The sequence below is a fragment of the Gobio gobio genome, assembly GCF_949357685.1.
Source record: "Gobio gobio genome assembly, chromosome: 12".
NCBI classification, from domain to species: domain Eukaryota; kingdom Metazoa; phylum Chordata; class Actinopteri; order Cypriniformes; family Gobionidae; genus Gobio; species Gobio gobio.
In genome coordinates, this window is record NC_137105.1 from 32,079,744 (window position 1) to 32,098,166 (window position 18,423).

Genomic DNA, 18,423 nt, shown 5'->3' on the forward strand with positions numbered 1-18,423 from the left:
ACAAAAAATTTTTTATATACTGTAACATGTAGGTCTATATGCTACGCCTTTCTGCCATACAATGGTGACTAAAAATTTGTCGGTATGAAATTGCTAGCTGTTAATATTAGCTTGCAAGCTAACCAGTATTTATGATATGTAAAGTTAAAGGGTTAGTTTATCCAAAAATAAAAATACACACTCTCATCTTGTTCCAAACCCACTATACTTCCGTTCATCTGAACACAAATGAATATATATTATATATGTTATAAAAAATAAAAAAAATGTAATGATATCTGAGTGATTTCTGTCTCTCCACTGAAAGTCTTTGACAAACCCAAAACACTTCAAAATGTTCATAACGAGATCCCTATGAATCAAGTGGTTTAATCAAAGTCTTCTGAAGAGACATGATCACTTTATATCCTCTTGGGACCCAGGAATAGACTTTTGTCCACTGTAGTGGACATTATATTTTTGTGAATTTCTCTGACACCCCACATGTTTAAGTCTGGATGTCCTGTAATCCGCACATTCAGGGCTTTTCAGAGATACCAAATGTTGGAGGTTTCAGCAGGACAACAACTTTTCCCTGGTGTTTAAAAATGACGGACATTAATTTAGTGACTAAATTTAGCACTCTTATGTAAATATGATAATGTTTTGTAAATATAATTTAAAACGGATACATTTTCATTTTCGGATACATATAGAGCACTCAAATGTGGACAGTTTCTAAAAAAGTGCATCTAGTACAACATAAGCCTGCAGTATTTGGGTAAATTGCATTAAGAACCTCAAAAAAATTGCATTAAAAACCTCAAATGGGGCATATCATTGATTCAACCAATGTCATCAAATCCCTGATGTTATAGATGGATGCTGCTTCTTGATAATTAACCCAAAATGAAAATTCTGTCATCATTTACTCACACTCATGCTGTTCCAATCATGTATGCAATTATTCTTCTGCTTAACACAAAAGAAGATATATTTTGAACAGTTTCGGTTCCCATTGATTTGCATTGAATGTTTTCCCCCTATACAAAGAAAGTCAATGGGAACCGAATGTTTAGTTACTAACATTGTATAGAAAGTGATCCACAGAGAAAAGACTTACTAAGTCATACTGGTTTGGAACGACATGAGGGTGAGTGAATTATGACAGAATTTTCTTTTTGGGGTAAATTATCCCTTTTCGCATGTGCAACAGTAAATTGGCTATTCTCGGCTGCCCCCCACTGCACTGTATCAAAAGTAGCTTTGGTATAAAGCATCTGCTAAGAGAACAGCAATGCAATTCTGATTATTTCTCTTTAGATTTACTGGGTGTTCCTCCTGCTCCCAATAACGGCACCCACGGCAGTTTAAACCATCTGCTGAAGAACCCACCCCATCAGCCGGTGTACCCCGCAGAGCGCTCTGCTCCATCTACGTGCACCCCTGTTAGCGGAATCCTACGTGACCCCCAAGGCTGCACTTGTGACTCCCTCACTGAGACTGAGGTTGGCATCAAATACATTATTCAGGGCTTCTGCATTTTTCATTCTGTGATTTTGGTTATATAAATCATGTTTATCTGGATCTGTTTTAGGGTCGCAGACAGCTGAGAAAAAAAGCAATGCTAAACGACTATACTAAAATGCAACTATATAATTGTACATAGTTATGGTAGCAAAACAAATAGGCTTATTGACTTTTAAAAGGAAGAGCAAGTGCTTGTCATATATTTTGCTGTTAATGTCAAAGGCCTTGCATCTAATCAAACTCTATGGTGGTTTGATACAAATTCATCTGTCACTGAAGATTAAGTAAAACTACGCAGATTCCAGCAGGGAGAGATTGCATGTGCTCTTGGCCTTAAAAACCATGAACAAAACTACACAACGTAAAAGAAAGTCAATCCAGACAACACTGGACAGCAGGACATCATGAAACGATCAAAATTAATTTGTTTATGCATCTTCTAAAGAGCATGTTTTCCTTTTCAGCCTATTGTACTGTATCATGTACACTTAAAAAAATAGGTTCTTTATTGGCATTGATGGTATCAACATTCATGGAACCTTTCCATTAAACAAAAGAATCTTTATAGTGGAAAAACATTTCTTTAGATTATGTTCTTCGCACTAAGAAAAAGGGGTTCTTTTTAAGAACTGTTCATTGAAAGGTTCTCTGGGGAACCAAAAATGGTTCTTCTATGGCATTTTAAGAGGGTTATATAATTTTGCATATTGATGTACCCCCAGTGCCCCTATTATGCTATTTTGAACGTTTCTAATTTTGTTTTGGAGGTCTCCTACAATAGGTTTACATGCATCCAAGGTTAAAAAACACCTTAATTTTCTCATAATATACATTGCAGCATCACCTTGTTTCTCAAAGAGTCTGAAAACGATTTGCTCAAAGATAAACCCCTCCTTTCCGAGAGCCTGCACTGCTCTGATTGGTCAGATGGCCCAGTCTGTTGTGATTTGGTCTACAGCTTACAGAGCATGTTTGAAACAAAATGCCTATTACCAAATCTGAATTTCAGCTCTGGATGCTTCATCAGCACTTGATAATCAGTGATACGAACAATGGCGTCGGTTTTGAAGTGCATGAAAAGTGGATTGCAGCGCTGAAAACAGCATCTTCTCAACATGTCAACAACACAAACTCTTCCTGGCCTCAGCTATAACTACAGTGTTTGAGGGTCAAAGTAGAAGTCATTTGCCGGCAGCCAATGAAGACCATTGACTGGCATTATGTAAATGTGTTATATTGTTATGTAAGTATGTAACAGGAAGTGAGACCGGAAATTCTTTCTTTTAGGAGACAAAAACTTTATTTGTCATTCACTTTGACCTTTTTCATTCACAAACATGTAACATGGTCAAAAATCATAATAGGGGCACTTTAATGTAGATCATGATATTAGATTCAGGGCCGGGTTAACATAAGGGCTAGGTGGGGCTGAAGCCCCAGGATCTGAGCACGGAGGGGGCCTGTGATAGGCCGAGGAAATGATTGGCAGTCGATCCGGAGCACCTAAACTTTTCCTGGTGGCCCGCTTGCCAAACCCCACCACACCCCCAAATATTAAGCGCTGTTATTTACTGGAGTGTTGCAAGTGCATGGGAACAAACACCAAAAGCCAGGTGATGAAACGACGGTACCTGACATAGCTGTAGACAGCTATGAAGTCATGAATTCTATGTAAACAGTGCGAGATGTAAGTAGCTAAACTAAATATTTCATATTTGATATATATATAGTATGAAGAGTTCAGATGCAAAAGCCTCTAAGTCCATCTGACGTTTTTCTTTTAAATAAGCATTTTTGTCAGGCTTCTATGTATAGGTTTCTACCCAAGTACCGGTACTTCTGAATGGGCTGAGGCTAGGATTTAGTGGGTTTGAAGTGAAAGTATTTTATGAACGTATTGTATATGCGGAGAGCATTCACTCAGTAACTTTATCTCATTTTTGACCGAAGTGGCTTTTGCATCTGAACTCTTCATATTTATATATATATATATATATATATATGCCTACTTAATATTAAAATGGAATATTCAGACAGTATATACTTATTATTTCTGTGCTTTGAAGATTTTGTTTTAAAAAAAATACTAATTATTTCTGTGGTAGAAAACGTTGTGGCACCAAGATCGGCTACTATGGGGGCCCTTGGGTTTGTTATAGCCCCAGGGCCCTACGTGTTCTTAATCCGGGCCTGAATAGATTGCAATGCTTTATTTAAGGACATTTTTGAGCATGCTTTAATAGCATTTTCTAGGCTAAGACTAGTTCCCTTTAAAAGCCAAGCGAAGGCTTTGAATCAAATGCCTGCCTTGTTTTAGGGTATAATCCTGTGTGTCTTTGAACTGGCTGTTATTAGATGACTCATTCCTAAGAGTAGGCTGGGTTTCCTCTTGGTTCCACCCGAGGTTTCCTCCTTACTCTTGGAGTTTTTCCTTGCCATTGTTGCTTAGTGCTTGTTAATTAACATGGGATTTAAGCCTCAAATCTTGTATAGCACGTCACTGTGCAAATTAAATTCAGTTGCGCTGCAACCAGAACTGCATGAGACGCATTGACTCGGAAAGCCAATCATATTACCTTTACCTATTACAATTATAAAAAGAAAGGGGCTAGAGGTTCAGCATGTCATTCATATCCGCCTGGTTTCACAGACAAGACTTAAGCTAGTCCTAGACTAAAATGCATGTTTGAGCTGTTTTAACTGAAATAAACTTGTACTGACTTATCTTAAAATATGTCAGTGTCATTGTTTTGTCTCAAGATGCACACCAGTAATGTAACTTTTATAAAAGCTACTTAAATGACCTAATTAACTAAGGCCTAATCCTGGTTTAGGCTAAGCCCTGTCTGTGAAACCGGGCCACTAATGCCCTTTAGCAGTAGTACATATTCCAGTTAATGTTGTTACAGAGTGGATGTTATGTCAGGATGTTAGTTCTGCAGTGTCACACTGTAGCTCTGAGGGTTTGAGTTATGATTGTTGTTTGTTTCTCTGTGCTGATCCACATAACATATTCACTTTTGGCTTTGTGGTGTTGTCTGGATTTCTTTATTTTTTCCTGTGGTTTGTCACAATGACATAGCTTTCCAGTTTTTGAAAGGGAAGTGAGTAAAGCCACTTGTGCTTAACCATTCCAAATGATTTAGTACTGTATATACACTGCCGTTAAAAACTTTTATTCCACAAGGATACATTAAATTGATCAAATTTACAGTAGGTCTGACAGTAAAGACTTTTACATTATTACAAGAAATTCTATTTCAAATAAATGCTGCCCTTTTGAACTTTCTATTCATTGAAGAATCCTAAAATATTTTCCCACAGAAATATTAAGCTGTTCAGCTATTTTCAACATCAATCACAACAAAAAGTGATTTTTATGTTTCTAGCATGTTATATGTTTGGAAACCCTTCTTCTAACCCTAATTGATGGAGTGTGTAGCTTTTAATTTTTTAAACAACAATGTAGGAAGAACATCATGGTCATATTCCAGGATGACGATGTCAAGATTAACCAGGCTCAAATTGTGGGATGGAAATAACATCACAACATTTATTTCCATTAAGGTGAATCAATTTTTGACAATGCAAGAGTACAGCAACTGTAAAGTTTACTCCAGCACATCCAAAAGACTTTGAATGAATTTAAGGTCTGGAGCCTGTTGAATCGTGATATTGTCATCCTGGAATATGGCCATGATATGTCTTCATACATGGTTGTTTAAGAAATTATGGTTAGAAGAAGTATTTCCAAACATTTAAAATGCTAGAAACATAATCACTGCAATAATGATCCAGTCATAAACTCTTAAGTATTTGCCTATTGAAATCCAGTATTTTTTTTTTTTTCGTTTTATCGGCCGGGCAGTGCATATATTTTATGTTTGCTTATTTTAACATCAAAAATGTGAAAAAATAAATTTTCAAAACCTTTTTCAGGTTAACCGTTTGAACCAGCATCTCATCAACTCAAATTCAGGTAAGTAAACAGTTTGTCAGGAATAGTTCATATCGACATTGTTTTTAGTGCCAAAATCATACGATGAAACTTTCTGTTTTAATCCCTTAATAGATGGCAGTGTCAAGCCTCTTCATCTGCCTTATGGACTCCCGCGTGTCCTTCAGGAGCAGTCAAATTACTGTATACTACAGCACAGTGCGTACATCAGCGGATACAGCAAAGACATCCTGATGCCCCTCTGGGTTTCATACTCTTTGAATGCAACGGTGAGACTAGTCTTGCGACCCCAACTATCACTCGATAGGCTTTCTTTCTTTGAAACATGAAGTGTACAGGTTGGTACATATTGCTACTTGCTATTGCTAGTCAGAGGTGCTATTTATATTGAAAAGGGAAGAACAGTCTTTTTCTAAAGAACACTTTTATTATTTGACTCAATTATATGCCCATTAGAGCAAGACGAGTCATGTAGTGTAGTGCCCTCCTAAAAGTGACTGTACATTTTAAATGTTTACTGGTTTATCTGCTAAAAGTTTTGTGAACTTGTGGAGTACGCTAGCATACAGATGTGCTAGTAGATATGGCTTAATTGTGATTTATTGTGAGTCTTTAAAGAGGCATTTTATATGTTCCTGTGATAATTCTCTGAAGATGTCTAGTGGGATTTAAGTGAACTACACCCTTTTTCAAATAATTACAGGGCTTTAAAAAAAAAAACAGTTCGTCCCCTTGGAATTATAAGGTTCTTTCTGACATTTTTGTCAAAATTGATTTATTCACATATTCTTATTCTGTGATAACTTTTTTAGTTATGTAGTATAATTATGTGATGTTGGTTTTTAAGTTTTTTGGAACTTTTTATTTAGAAAATAAAAAGGTTCTTTCTACACAGTCAAATGGAATGCAAAAAACTTTAAAGCTCAATATCTCCAAACCAGTCAGAATGCAGATAGGACCTTATAATTCCAAGGTGGCGAGTTATGAAAACGAAGTACACATTGGCATACTTTTAAGTGTACTTATTACAGAAATAAGAATACATTTTAGAGCGAAGTGACACTTAGTTGCATGTTAAATGATACACGAAAATGTATTATAGGTCAAATTAATATTAAATGCAATAAGCTAAACTTTAACTACAAATAATCAAGTATTTTACATGTGTTTTAGTATGTTATTCAACACATCAAAATAAGTATACATATTTAAAGCATAACAAAAGAATATTAAATCTGATTGAAATTTTTCTTTAAAGTAAAACTTTAAACATTATTACAAAGTGCACTTTTTAAAAGTGTCTCTCTTTAAGTACACTTAAATGGCCTTTTATTTCATATGTGTACATATTTACGTTATCTGCAAGTACTACTAATTTTTTTAAATATATGTAATTTTACATTTTTAAAGTACACTACAAGTGCAATTAAACGCTGCTTTTTCACAAGGGAAATTTGTAATGGAATTCAAAAAGGAGGGTGTAAATGTGCAGAGGTTTAATGATGATGCTGAAGGGAGGAGAGGGAGGGCATCTGTCATATTTTCTGACCGCACAGAGCATGTGCTGCTCATTATGTGGGCCGACCGCAGAGTAAATCACCGTCTTTGGCATCATCATCACACTCGCTGAAATCGAACACAACGGGACAGTGACAGAGTTGCTCATCAAGTGTTCACTCATGTCTTTACAAATCTAAATAACTTGCTTTTTTTCCATGGAACACAAAAGATGAGTTTTTGAAGAAATGTAGTCTTTTCCATATAATGAACGTGAATGCATACTGGAAGTATACTTCAGTTTTGACGTGAAAGCTTTAGCTGAAGTCTGCTTCAGTTTTTTTCAGACAAATGCATAGCCTTTCAAAGGATACTTCATTTGACAGCAGGTGCTTCTCAAACGAAAGGCTGCGTCGTAGTGAAGCTGCATTCACACTATAGCAGGGATACACAGTGACAAAGCGACGCAATCCCATTCATTTCAATAGAGAGCTGGCGTTTTCCAGCTACACGGGCGACAGTATGTAGGCCTGTCTAGAGATGCATCAAAGTTCCAGACATTTCCTGCGTGATCCGTCACTACATCCTGTAGTGGGATGGAGGCAAGATGGTGGAGAGGTTCATTTTAGCGGTTAGCAACTTTTTGTGCTGCACATGTACAGATCATGCATACTGTTCTGATGAGTACACTTTTAAAGCACACTCCATTTGACCGTGCACAAACACAAGTGGTCGACAAATGCACACTAGAAATGTTCATCCTCTTGCAGTGTCTGTGCTATTTCTCTTTCGAAGTTATGACTGGTAAAAATCTTTGTTGTCGTTTTAAATAAAGTTGCGGGTATATGTTATTCCACCCACACTTTACACTATTTTAGCCCTGTTTTTCCACTCACTAGTGTTGCCGACAAAAGCCAGAAATCTGAGTCAAATTAGAGCTTGTTCATGTGAGTGAAGATATCTGTGAATTTTCTAAATCTAGATCTTCCTGCAATCCAAGACCTGCAATTGTGAAATGTGTTCTGACTGGAACTGACATAAGCTATGTTTTCATCCATCAATTTTTGGGTGAATTTTGGAATATTGCATACAATTTTTTGGATGGATACCCATAAATTGCAAATTTATTCTAATTCATTCTAAAAATGTGCATAAAAAACTAAGATGGAAACACATTTACCAAGACTTAATGCGGCACCGTGCAGACCGATTGGTGCCTGACAAACGCAATGCATTCTGGTTAGAAAGTTTGTCCGACTTTGATATACATTTGAAAGTAACGTGAGAGCAAGATGAGTTTTCAATTCCTCCCTAACTGCAACCAGCAGATCTCGCCTCTTTGGTAGAAGCTTGCATTTAACTCCACTTTTACCTCAGAGGAATCCCTGCCACCATTTTGAAGTGCGTTCAACTTCGTCAAGTGGACGAGGGAAGTTTACTCATTGGCTGTATCCGAAAACGCATATTTCCCTACTATATAGTTGGTGAAAAACAATATGTGACAAAACAAGTATGTCTGATTTCACAGTACTCATAAAAGAGTAGGCAAAAAGTGCTCGGATGACCTAGTACTTCTGGCGAGATTTTAAAGCGTGCATACGATGGAAACTTTACTATCTGTGAGGCCACAGCAGAAGATTTGTGAATGGCAGTGATGCGACACAACTGACGCTGGTAGATCACATGGTAATGACAACATGGAGAATGTAGTATGTCCGGAATACATTCATACTACACACACTCATACTAGTTAGAACATACTTTTTTAACGGTCGTGAGGTAATTACTTATTTAAGTACCGTCAAGAGCTTATGCGATTTCGGACGCAGCCAATATGTAATAATTTGTTTTAATTAATAATTAATAATTTGTTACATTTAGATAGCGCTTTTCTAGGCACTCAAAGCGCTTTACATATAGAAGGGGGAATCTCCTCAACCACCACCAATGTGCAGCATCCACCTGGATGATGCGACGGCAGCCATATTGCGCCAGAACGCCCACCACACACCAGCTGATTGGTGAATGTACACTTCAGGCAGATCTATAGACCATAATGCAACACGATTGTGACGTCACAGCTGATCACGCTTAATTTACCCCCACCCCTCACAACTGTGTATGATATTGGAGTTATTTTGACATTTAACCGTATATTACTTAGCTATCTTAAGCTAACTGTTATAGATTATTGTATTTTCATTTTTGTTTGTGTATTTTTTTAGTATTTTATATTAATATTTGTTTAAAAAAATTTACAGTCCAAGCATACATACAGGCCTATAGAATGGTGCATAAAGAAATATATAAGGAAAAATCTATAAATTATAAATCCGCTCCATATTGGATTTCTAGTGATCAAGAGCTTAGGGCATTTCATTTAAAGTAGTGGGCACTCATGCAACTTAAGCGATGATGTACATCCAAGGCGGAATATAGTTAGCGAGGGAATGGCACAAAAAATTGGACTACGGCCCTGTCCCAAATGGCACACTTCATATGCACTTTCGCCGCGTGCGTCCGTTAAGTTTGGGACGGCCTAAAACGCAGCCCAAGTTTGTTTTTGTTCTGTCTCATCTGTTTCTTTTTTGAATGTGAAAGAAGAGGCTGGGGAAATGTTGCCACCTTGTGGACAAACTAATTAGTGCAAAAAAAAATCAATGCACATGATGAGCACACACAGTACACATTGAAATATAAGTCACATGCACTGTATGTATACCCTGACGTACACATAAAAAGCAAAGTGTACTTTAGGTTTATAAATGTCGTTCAAACAACTTTCTGGCATTTTCTGACACCATATGATAGGTTTGTGTGAGAAACAGACCTAAATTTAATTTGTTAAAAGTTAACTAAACAGAAGTGTTATCAGCAGAAAAGGCTCTACTGAATTTTTCAACAGATTTTTATGGTGTTTTTGTCATTATGGAGCTTGACTGTGCCAGTTTTCCAAGGAATGTCCAGGATAGCCTTCAGAAAAGAAAAACAGTTTTATGTTCCATGGGACAAAAATTAAGTAATATGGATTTGGAATGACGTAAGGGTGAATACATGATAATATAAGTTTAATTTTAGGTGAACTAAATTAAATAATCTTTACAGTAAAGTGTTATCATCTGGCTCTCTTGACTCATAAGCAGAATGCAAGCCACAACATGAGATTGTGAAATGACATCACAAATTTGTCCAGAGTGGGAGTTCAGGCTTTCAGGCCTGATCTTGCAATAAATTGTTTGTTGTTTTGTATGGGAAGAGTAACTTCAAGGACAAGCATGACTCACAAAATATTGCCTAATCATCCCATTCTGGAAGGTTTAAAAGCTGAAATGTTAAGCTTGTATTTTTGTTCAAATACTTTATTCTGAGCTGTAAAGCTGTCTAAACAGTCTTTATTTGAAGTATATAGCACAATTTAAGACTATTAAGCCAAGATTAGAGATGTGTTGCTTCAACATAAAGCAAGCAGGCCTTTCTCACAAGGCTCAAAGATGTTTCAGATGTAAATGTGGGGTAATGTCAGTTCACTGAATAGCAATGAGGCCATTTTCACTGTTATGTTTCTGTCAAGATTTGCGTCATACACTTGATGAGTGTTTTAATTATGAAGTAAGCACTCTTTCCTCTGATCGCTGATTTTCTTTCTGTCTTTGTCAAACAAAGGTTAGCATCCATCCCTCAGCGGACACATGTGTGCGTGCTGATGTGCGAGTGCAGGCCAGTGCGAGACAGTCCTGCTCATTCTATAAGAACAATTCCACTCTGACCTTTGGCCTCCTGCATCCGCCCAGTGAGTCCAACAGGATATCTATATTTTTGTTAAGATCTTTAAACAAAACTCACAATTCATTTCACTTTCTGCCCTCTACTGCTTTTCGGAAATTCAATTATAGCGATGGGTGATATTAATGATTATTAATAGCTGTTTTAATATTTACTTTGAATTATGTACGTGTTATGCTATATTCTGTTAATAAGCACAAAACATAGATATGTATAAGTCATTCAATTGAAAAACAAGCCTACAGTTGCTTATAATATAATTTGTTGCCATGGACAATGGGGATACTCACATTACAATTTTTACCGTATTTTTGATAAATGCAACCTTGGTGAACATGAGAGACTTCTTTAAAAAAAATTATAATAATAATACATTTAAAAAACGTTCTTTTCAAGAAGTGTCTCATGTTCACCAATATTGCATTTATAAAAAAAAATACAGTTAAAATGTGTTGTGAATAATATTGTGAAATATTATTCCAATTTAAAATAAATGTTATGTATTTTAATTTATTTTAAAAAGCAAAATTTTCAGCATCAGAATGTCACATGATCCTTCAGAAATTATTCTAAGAAACATTTCTTATTATTATCAGTGTTGAAAATAGTTGTGCTGCTTATTATTTTTGTCGAAACAGAAAAAACTCTTTGATTAATAGATACAGCATTTATTTGAAATTGAAGTCTTGTGTAACAAAGAAACACTTCTGATCAATTTAATTCATCCTTGCTGAAAAAAAGTATTAGTATCTTTCAAAACTAAAATCTTTCTGACCCTAAACTTTTGCATGGCAGTGTATAGTTTTTAACTTATCCTGGAAATCTGTGTAATAAAAGAGCTGTTGTGTTTACTGTACAAATGGTTGATTGTCTTTTTTCCTCAGATTTCAGCCCTACAGTATCTGAGCCAGACTCCTTAATTACAAGCAACATGGTGCCCATGTTTCCAGCTTTCAAAGGTAAGCCGTGTTTGTCAGTCTACAGTGAAAGAGTACCTGATAGCTGGGCTCTGTTTCTTATTTGCTGTATAGTTAACATAAACTAAGAAATATGGGTCTGGAGTGCAATTGTCAATAATCATCAAAAAAAATTTAACTTTGAATTCAGAATGGCTGCCTCATGGCAATAAACATGTTGCCTGTTTTACTCAAACAGCTATAATTCTGCATTCCAACACGTAAAGTAAGAATTACCAACTTTCTATTTGGAAAAGTGTCACTAGAAGTCAGGCAAAGTCATGCTGAAATCATCCATATCACAACATAAAAGATTTTGGCCAACATGTACACTTTTGAATGATACACTCTGTAAGCAAATAAAATGCCAGATAAAATGCAAGACATTACAAGATAATACAACTGTTTTGTGAACCTTTATGTTAGCATGGGTGTAAAAGTAACTACTAACTGTATCTATTATTGTAAAAATGCATTTGAACTAAGCTGTGCTTTTATATTTAATGAAGATATGCAACACTCCCTGGAAAGGTAAATTCTGCCCAGTAAAAGCTGCTCTATGATTAGAATCAGTTAATCACAGCTGAATTGAGGCCAGCCCGCATTTATACCTAAATTAAAGAAAAGAGTCCCACAGGAGCTGGTGACCTGCCAAAAACACCTAGGAACGTTCAAAAGAGCATCCAAAGAGCTGCTGTTTTCTTAGCAGAGATGCTGTTTCCTGTTCGTGTGGGACTGTAGACAAACATAGCACTGGCTTTTCAGTGAGATTTCATATTATCATATATTTTATATATGTTTTAAAGATCTTATGTTATTTTATTATCATCAATACACTATTGATATACTATCAAGTGTCATTGATATACTATTATAATGTTTGTTAATGATAATAATGTTTTGAATTAGATGTATTTGTTTTTTTTAAATATGTACATATATTTTTTTATTTAGTTTAGTTATTTAGTTTTTGTTATTTAATAGTCTACTTCAACTTAAACCAAACAAAAATGAGCCTTGGCAACTAGCTGAAATAAATAAAATGTTTTATGTATTTTAATTCAAGTAATGACATTTTTTATGGTTTTAGTTTGAGTTTACAATAACTATGAATTTCAGAACTTACAAAGCAAACTGTCAATAAAAAGAAATATTGCTAATAGCACTATAGAGCAACATTTTTATTGTTTTAGTTATTTTTCATTTATTTGCATCCTCAGCCTTTGACGTCATCTGCAACAATGTCTTGGGAAATGTTTTCTCCTCCCTTTTAAATTAACCTTTAAAATCCTATCTATACAACTATATGGTTAGTAGAATTATATTTTCATTATTTATCATATTATTTAGGGTTAGGGTCCTTTTTTTGTTTTGTCTTGTTTTGTTTTTTCGAAACAAGAACAGACCTGCGGCCCATTATTGTACCACAGCCCACTAGTTGAGATCCAGATCCCGCATACCTCCATTTCCACAAATATTCCTATTTAATTGGATTAAAAAAGAAAAAGTATTGGTTGGTTTGCTGTACCTTCCACATATAAAATGGGCCTCAGAGTCTCATCAGTGGTAATTGCAACACCTGTGTAAGGTAAACACGTTCTTCATTCTGTGTTGTGCAAGTGTTTAGATCAGAGTGAAGATTATCAAGTTCATTCCCCCACTAACTCCTCCAACATGACATTCATGTAGAACTTCATCTGTATTCTATTAGATATCATTCATCTGATAGACTAAGTAGTATTCATGTATTTTATTGCATCTACATAGTGATAATGTGAACATGAACAAGATGTGTTTGTGGTGTTTACTGGTTGCACCAGTATTTCATTACACATTTATCTGTTATCAGTGATTGGCTTGATTGCACAAGTTTATAGTCCTGCATTTATCATAGGCATATTATTCAAAAGAACCCAAGTAAACATGGTTCATTAAGGCTCTTTTTTCATCATTCCTTTGTGGCTTTTTTGCAAAAACTTGTTTGGTTTCATTCAGTTAAAATGCTTCATTTGTAACTTGCTGAAGTTAGAAACACATCAGGATTATTAAAGGGGTCATGACATGAGAAATCAAAGCCGCTTTTCCACCATCGGGCTGAACAGTTCTAAGAACTGTAAAGAACAGTTCCAGTTGTATTTCCACTTGAGCCTGGTACGGCACGGCACAGTTACAAATCGTTCTCGGCCTGGAATCATGCTGGTAGAATGACTTGACCATTCAGGATTGGTCATTTGTCTGTTGCCTGGCAAGCTAATACAATTTTAAGAAATATCTGATCAACACGGTTGCTATTTACATCTCATATCATCTGTAAACTTTTGCGTTTCCAAGGCAATGGCTGACGCATTTGTATTACAATCCAGAGAGCTCCATTATCAGCACCGCAGTGGAAAATGAAGCCATATGCATACCAGCTGGGCCTGATCGGCACGAAATGGCCCGACAATGGATGAGAGGATAAATTTGCCTTGATCTTATAAGAGGTGCTTGTATCATTAAAACATCCTGTAAGTTTCATAGCTTAAAACGTCCTCCTCATTATAAACAAAAGCTCCAAAAACAGTTATTTTTGATATTATGGGATCTGTGATGTCACACAAGCAAACGCATTTGCATATGACTGCCAAGACATCAACGCATATTTTTACATCATCACACCATAGGTGTTCAGATGCTTAAAGGGTAACTCAACCCCAGCTCAGAGCCTAACTCAACCCACTGGTAATATTAGAAAAATGCTTGAAAAGTTGGCTGATTCCAGCGGAGACAGAGGCACGAACCGAGGGCGGGGCCGAGCGCCCACAGTGACGGATTGATTGACAGCTGTCTGACTCGCGAGTTGCAAAGATGGAGAATGACTGGAGTGACGCCAGTAGCTTTGCAACAGCGTGGTCATTCTCCCCCACCTTCACATGAAGTGGAGGAGGGTGAATTGTCTGTAGACACAGACCCGGAGCCTTACCAATACGAGCCACTGGCTCAAACTGCATTAACCTATAGAAGTCTGAGCTCTTTTGGGGCCCTTTAGAAGTTTTGACATGCTCTGACATTTGTGCTTTTGTGCTCCCGATGCCGACGATGATAGCGAAGCAGCGTCGTAAGAGAGAATGAGACAACTGACCTAATCTATGAACAGTCAAATCCTTATACTGAATGCCGCTAAAAATAGATCAGATACATGCAATGTATTTTTATTCAAATTAACTGAATCAATAGGCAGCGCATGACCAATAAGTTCAAACCTAATAGCCTATTATAAACCGATTTCCTCAAATAAAAGTTAGACTATATACGGTCAGTACGTTACGGTATTGTTGTTCGTTACCGAGGCAATCACTTGCGTGTCAGGGTTTGAAAGTGCGTCTCAAGTATGAAAAGTATCTGTACACATGACGGACGGCAATAATATTGCAAGAAAAGCCTGACGTGTACTGACAACTGCATTATTTAACCGCATTTTCTTCATTACAATTTTAAAGCAAGTGTCAAATAAGTTTCATTCCTAATGTTTCTACTTCATGTAACATGACAGTTCATACTGGAGTGAAGCCGTTCTCATGTGATCAATGCAGGAAAACATTTCTTAGGGCGTGGTGAGCTTGTGCCAGGGGCATGGGTAGTGAGCCTTTGGAAGAACCATCATACGTCCAGATGACCTACAACGTCCAATAGGAAAATTCAACTGCAGTAGCCACCGTTCAACCTTAAGAGGGCAGCACTCAGACGGTTTTACACCATATATTATAGAATTAAAAAACTTTATACCCAAATGTCAAAACATTTACTCGAATCAATGAACAGCATTAATAAAGCCCCAGCCTTGCAGATCATTAACTAAAAAAAGTTGGTTTAGGGTTTAGTTATCCTTTAACGGCTAACTTTTGCCTACACTGGATGTGAGCGTCGCGTCGCGTCAAAAGCAAATAGAGCCCATTTTAATCACTGATGCTGGCTACACTGGATAAAGTATGCATATGCTCATTCAGTTTCTGACATACTCCACGCGCTTGAGTCTGCCGACAACAGGACCAATGGAAGACTGAAAGAACATTCACTTTCACACGTCCAGTTTAAACATCTCTGTAGAGACTTCAGAAGGATACCAACGTCGGAAACAAGTGGATGGTTTATTTTAATGGCATCCCGGATTGCATCGGATGATGACAGTATATGTTTGTTCAGAGCATTTTGTTTTGTCAGCGAGGCACAGTGTAATGATAGTTCGCGAAGAAACTTTTGTTGAGAGATGAAGCCACTGTATTCGATCTGACAGCAGCCGCATTACAATCCATAATTAAATTATTTCATAATGCTTTGTCTGCAAATGACGGTTTTGTATGGATGTTTTTAAAACACTTGCTTAAGTGCAATAGCGAGTGGCCATTGATACTCTTTCCTATTCAATGACGTTAGCCAATCATAACAGTTGCTGTTTACTGACGAGCCTTAAAGGAGCCGCCACTTAAAAATGGATCATATATACTTAGCAAAAAACATAAGTGAACCTCAAGGAACATTTTAAAATGTAAAAAGAAAATTAAAATTAACGACCACTTTAAGCATGTATTAAAAAACACTTTAATTATGTTTGGTTATCACTGCATTGGGTATCATTTTCTGATATCATAATATTTCTTGTCACATAAACCCCATACTTTCATGTTTGTTGATTTTGTCACAGTTGTTCATGTCTAATGTCTTTGTAACAGATATTTGGAATCACCTCCACAATGTTCTGCTGGTGAAGTATTCACAAGAGCTAAATGGTGTAAATGTTGTGAGCGGACCAATCTTCGATAAAGACTTTGATGGGAACTATGACTTCATGAACAAGGGAACCCCGTAAGTTTGCAAAATGAACCAGTACTGATGGAGTGTGAAAGATCTATTAGGTGAACAGAGTACACAAAATCTTCCTTGCACTCTTTCACAAACAAAAATATTTAATTATATATAACTATTTCAGGTGTAAAAACATCAAACTCTGGTTGGTCACATGATCTCTTTCTGTCTAAGGGTATGTTCACACTTGTAGTTCGATTCTCTTGGTTTGTTTAGTCCTAGTCCGCTTAGCGTTCACATTGGCATTTTAACACCGAACCTAAAGGCACAGGGATATGTTCACAACCTGACTGGTCGGCTTTTATCACGTATATTTCAAGATGGAACTTACCGAACATCCAAAACAATTAATTCGAACCACACCAGAGTTAGTCTTTTCAGTAGTTTCGGTCCGCTTGTTTGGAGCGCACCAGGATTCGGATGGCAGCGTTCACACTTATTCAAATAAACCGCACTAATAGAGCAACCGCACCAGGATTTTTAATTGAACCAGGCATCCCAAGTGTGAACACACCTTAAGTGGATAGAATAAGATGCCAAGTGGACCCCAGTCAAAAATCTGATTATATGAAATGAGAATTGCTTTATTAGGCCTAGTGCACCTTTTGGCAACATGCCTTAGATCTGATGAGTTTTGTTTCCTTATTGTTACCTCACAAATGGCCCATACTGCCCACTGGTGGCCAAATGTTTATTTCAAAATGCATAAGACTGTATTCCTCCTTTATTCAGATGATTCTCTTCTGCTTTCAGGAACGGGGTGCCCATTCCTACACATTTCTTTGTGATTCTTACAAGTTGTAAGAACTCGTCCTTTTCCATCCGACAATGTGATGGCCCTCTAGATGCTGTGTCTTTCATTCTTCCTCATCGACCTGATCATCTGGAAACATGTCATGTATGTAATCACCCATTCATGATCTAAACCACAGCAACCATAAGACTGTACTGAGGAACTAGTTGAGTAACTTGCTTGTTAGGTAACTTGTTAACTGTTTGTTAACTTTTTCGTTGCATTTGTGTGAGTGAACCTGAGAAACTAAAGAGTAATTTTAATATCCACTAGTGTGTATTAATGCACATTGATCATAATTTTAAATTTATTTATTTATTTATTTATTTATTTGAATGCATGAATTACATGTTTCAGAATAAACCTATACCCCTGGATTCACAGAAAAGGCTTATGTCGTTCAAAACTTTTTATTAAGATTTGAATACATTTTATCCAAAGAAATCAGGATTATACTGATCCCAACAGAAGGGTGGATTTCAGGAACAAAAATTTACTTTTTTTTACTTTTTGTAACTCTCACTCACTCACTCACACACACACACACACACACACACACACACACACACACACACACACACACACACACACACGCACGTTGGTGCAACAGCATTATGAGGACTCTCCATAGGCGTAATGGTTTTTATACTGTACAAACCGTATTTTCTATCCCCTTACACTGCCCCTGCCCCTAAACCTAACCCTCACAGGAGACATGCTAAATTTTTACATTTTTAATAAAACATTGTTTAGTATGTTTTTAAAGCTATTTCATTTACGGGGACAAATGAAATGGCCTCATAAACCACTTTTATGTTGTAATACCAGTGTAATACCCATGTCATTATACAAATTTGTGTCCTCATAAATCACATAAACAAGCACACACACACACACACACACACACACACACACACAATTTTTTTTTTTTTTTCCTCTTGATTAGTTTGCTGTTGAAGTAATACATTAGAAATAGACATTAGGCGACATTTTAAACCTTTTGGTAGCCTACAGTAAAGTAAAAGATATTTTGGCGCCATAAAATAATCCCCAAACAGCTGTAAATATCAAACAAAAATATTATA

At 36.5% G+C, this 18,423-nt stretch overlaps 1 protein-coding gene across 1 annotated transcript in view; it reads left to right on the top strand.

Moving 5' to 3' along the window:
• The window catches only part of enpp1 (ectonucleotide pyrophosphatase/phosphodiesterase 1), a 66,896-nt gene that overhangs the window by 45,837 nt on the left and 2,636 nt on the right, over window positions 1-18,423 (top strand). The window contains exons 18-24 of the mRNA XM_079831416.1: window positions 1,303-1,487; window positions 5,449-5,488; window positions 5,582-5,736; window positions 10,628-10,754; window positions 11,632-11,706; window positions 16,413-16,545; window positions 17,299-17,443. Of these exons, the coding sequence (XP_079687542.1) occupies window positions 1,303-1,487; window positions 5,449-5,488; window positions 5,582-5,736; window positions 10,628-10,754; window positions 11,632-11,706; window positions 16,413-16,545; window positions 17,299-17,443 (860 nt within the window). The remainder of the gene's footprint in view (window positions 1-1,302; window positions 1,488-5,448; window positions 5,489-5,581; window positions 5,737-10,627; window positions 10,755-11,631; window positions 11,707-16,412; window positions 16,546-17,298; window positions 17,444-18,423) is intronic.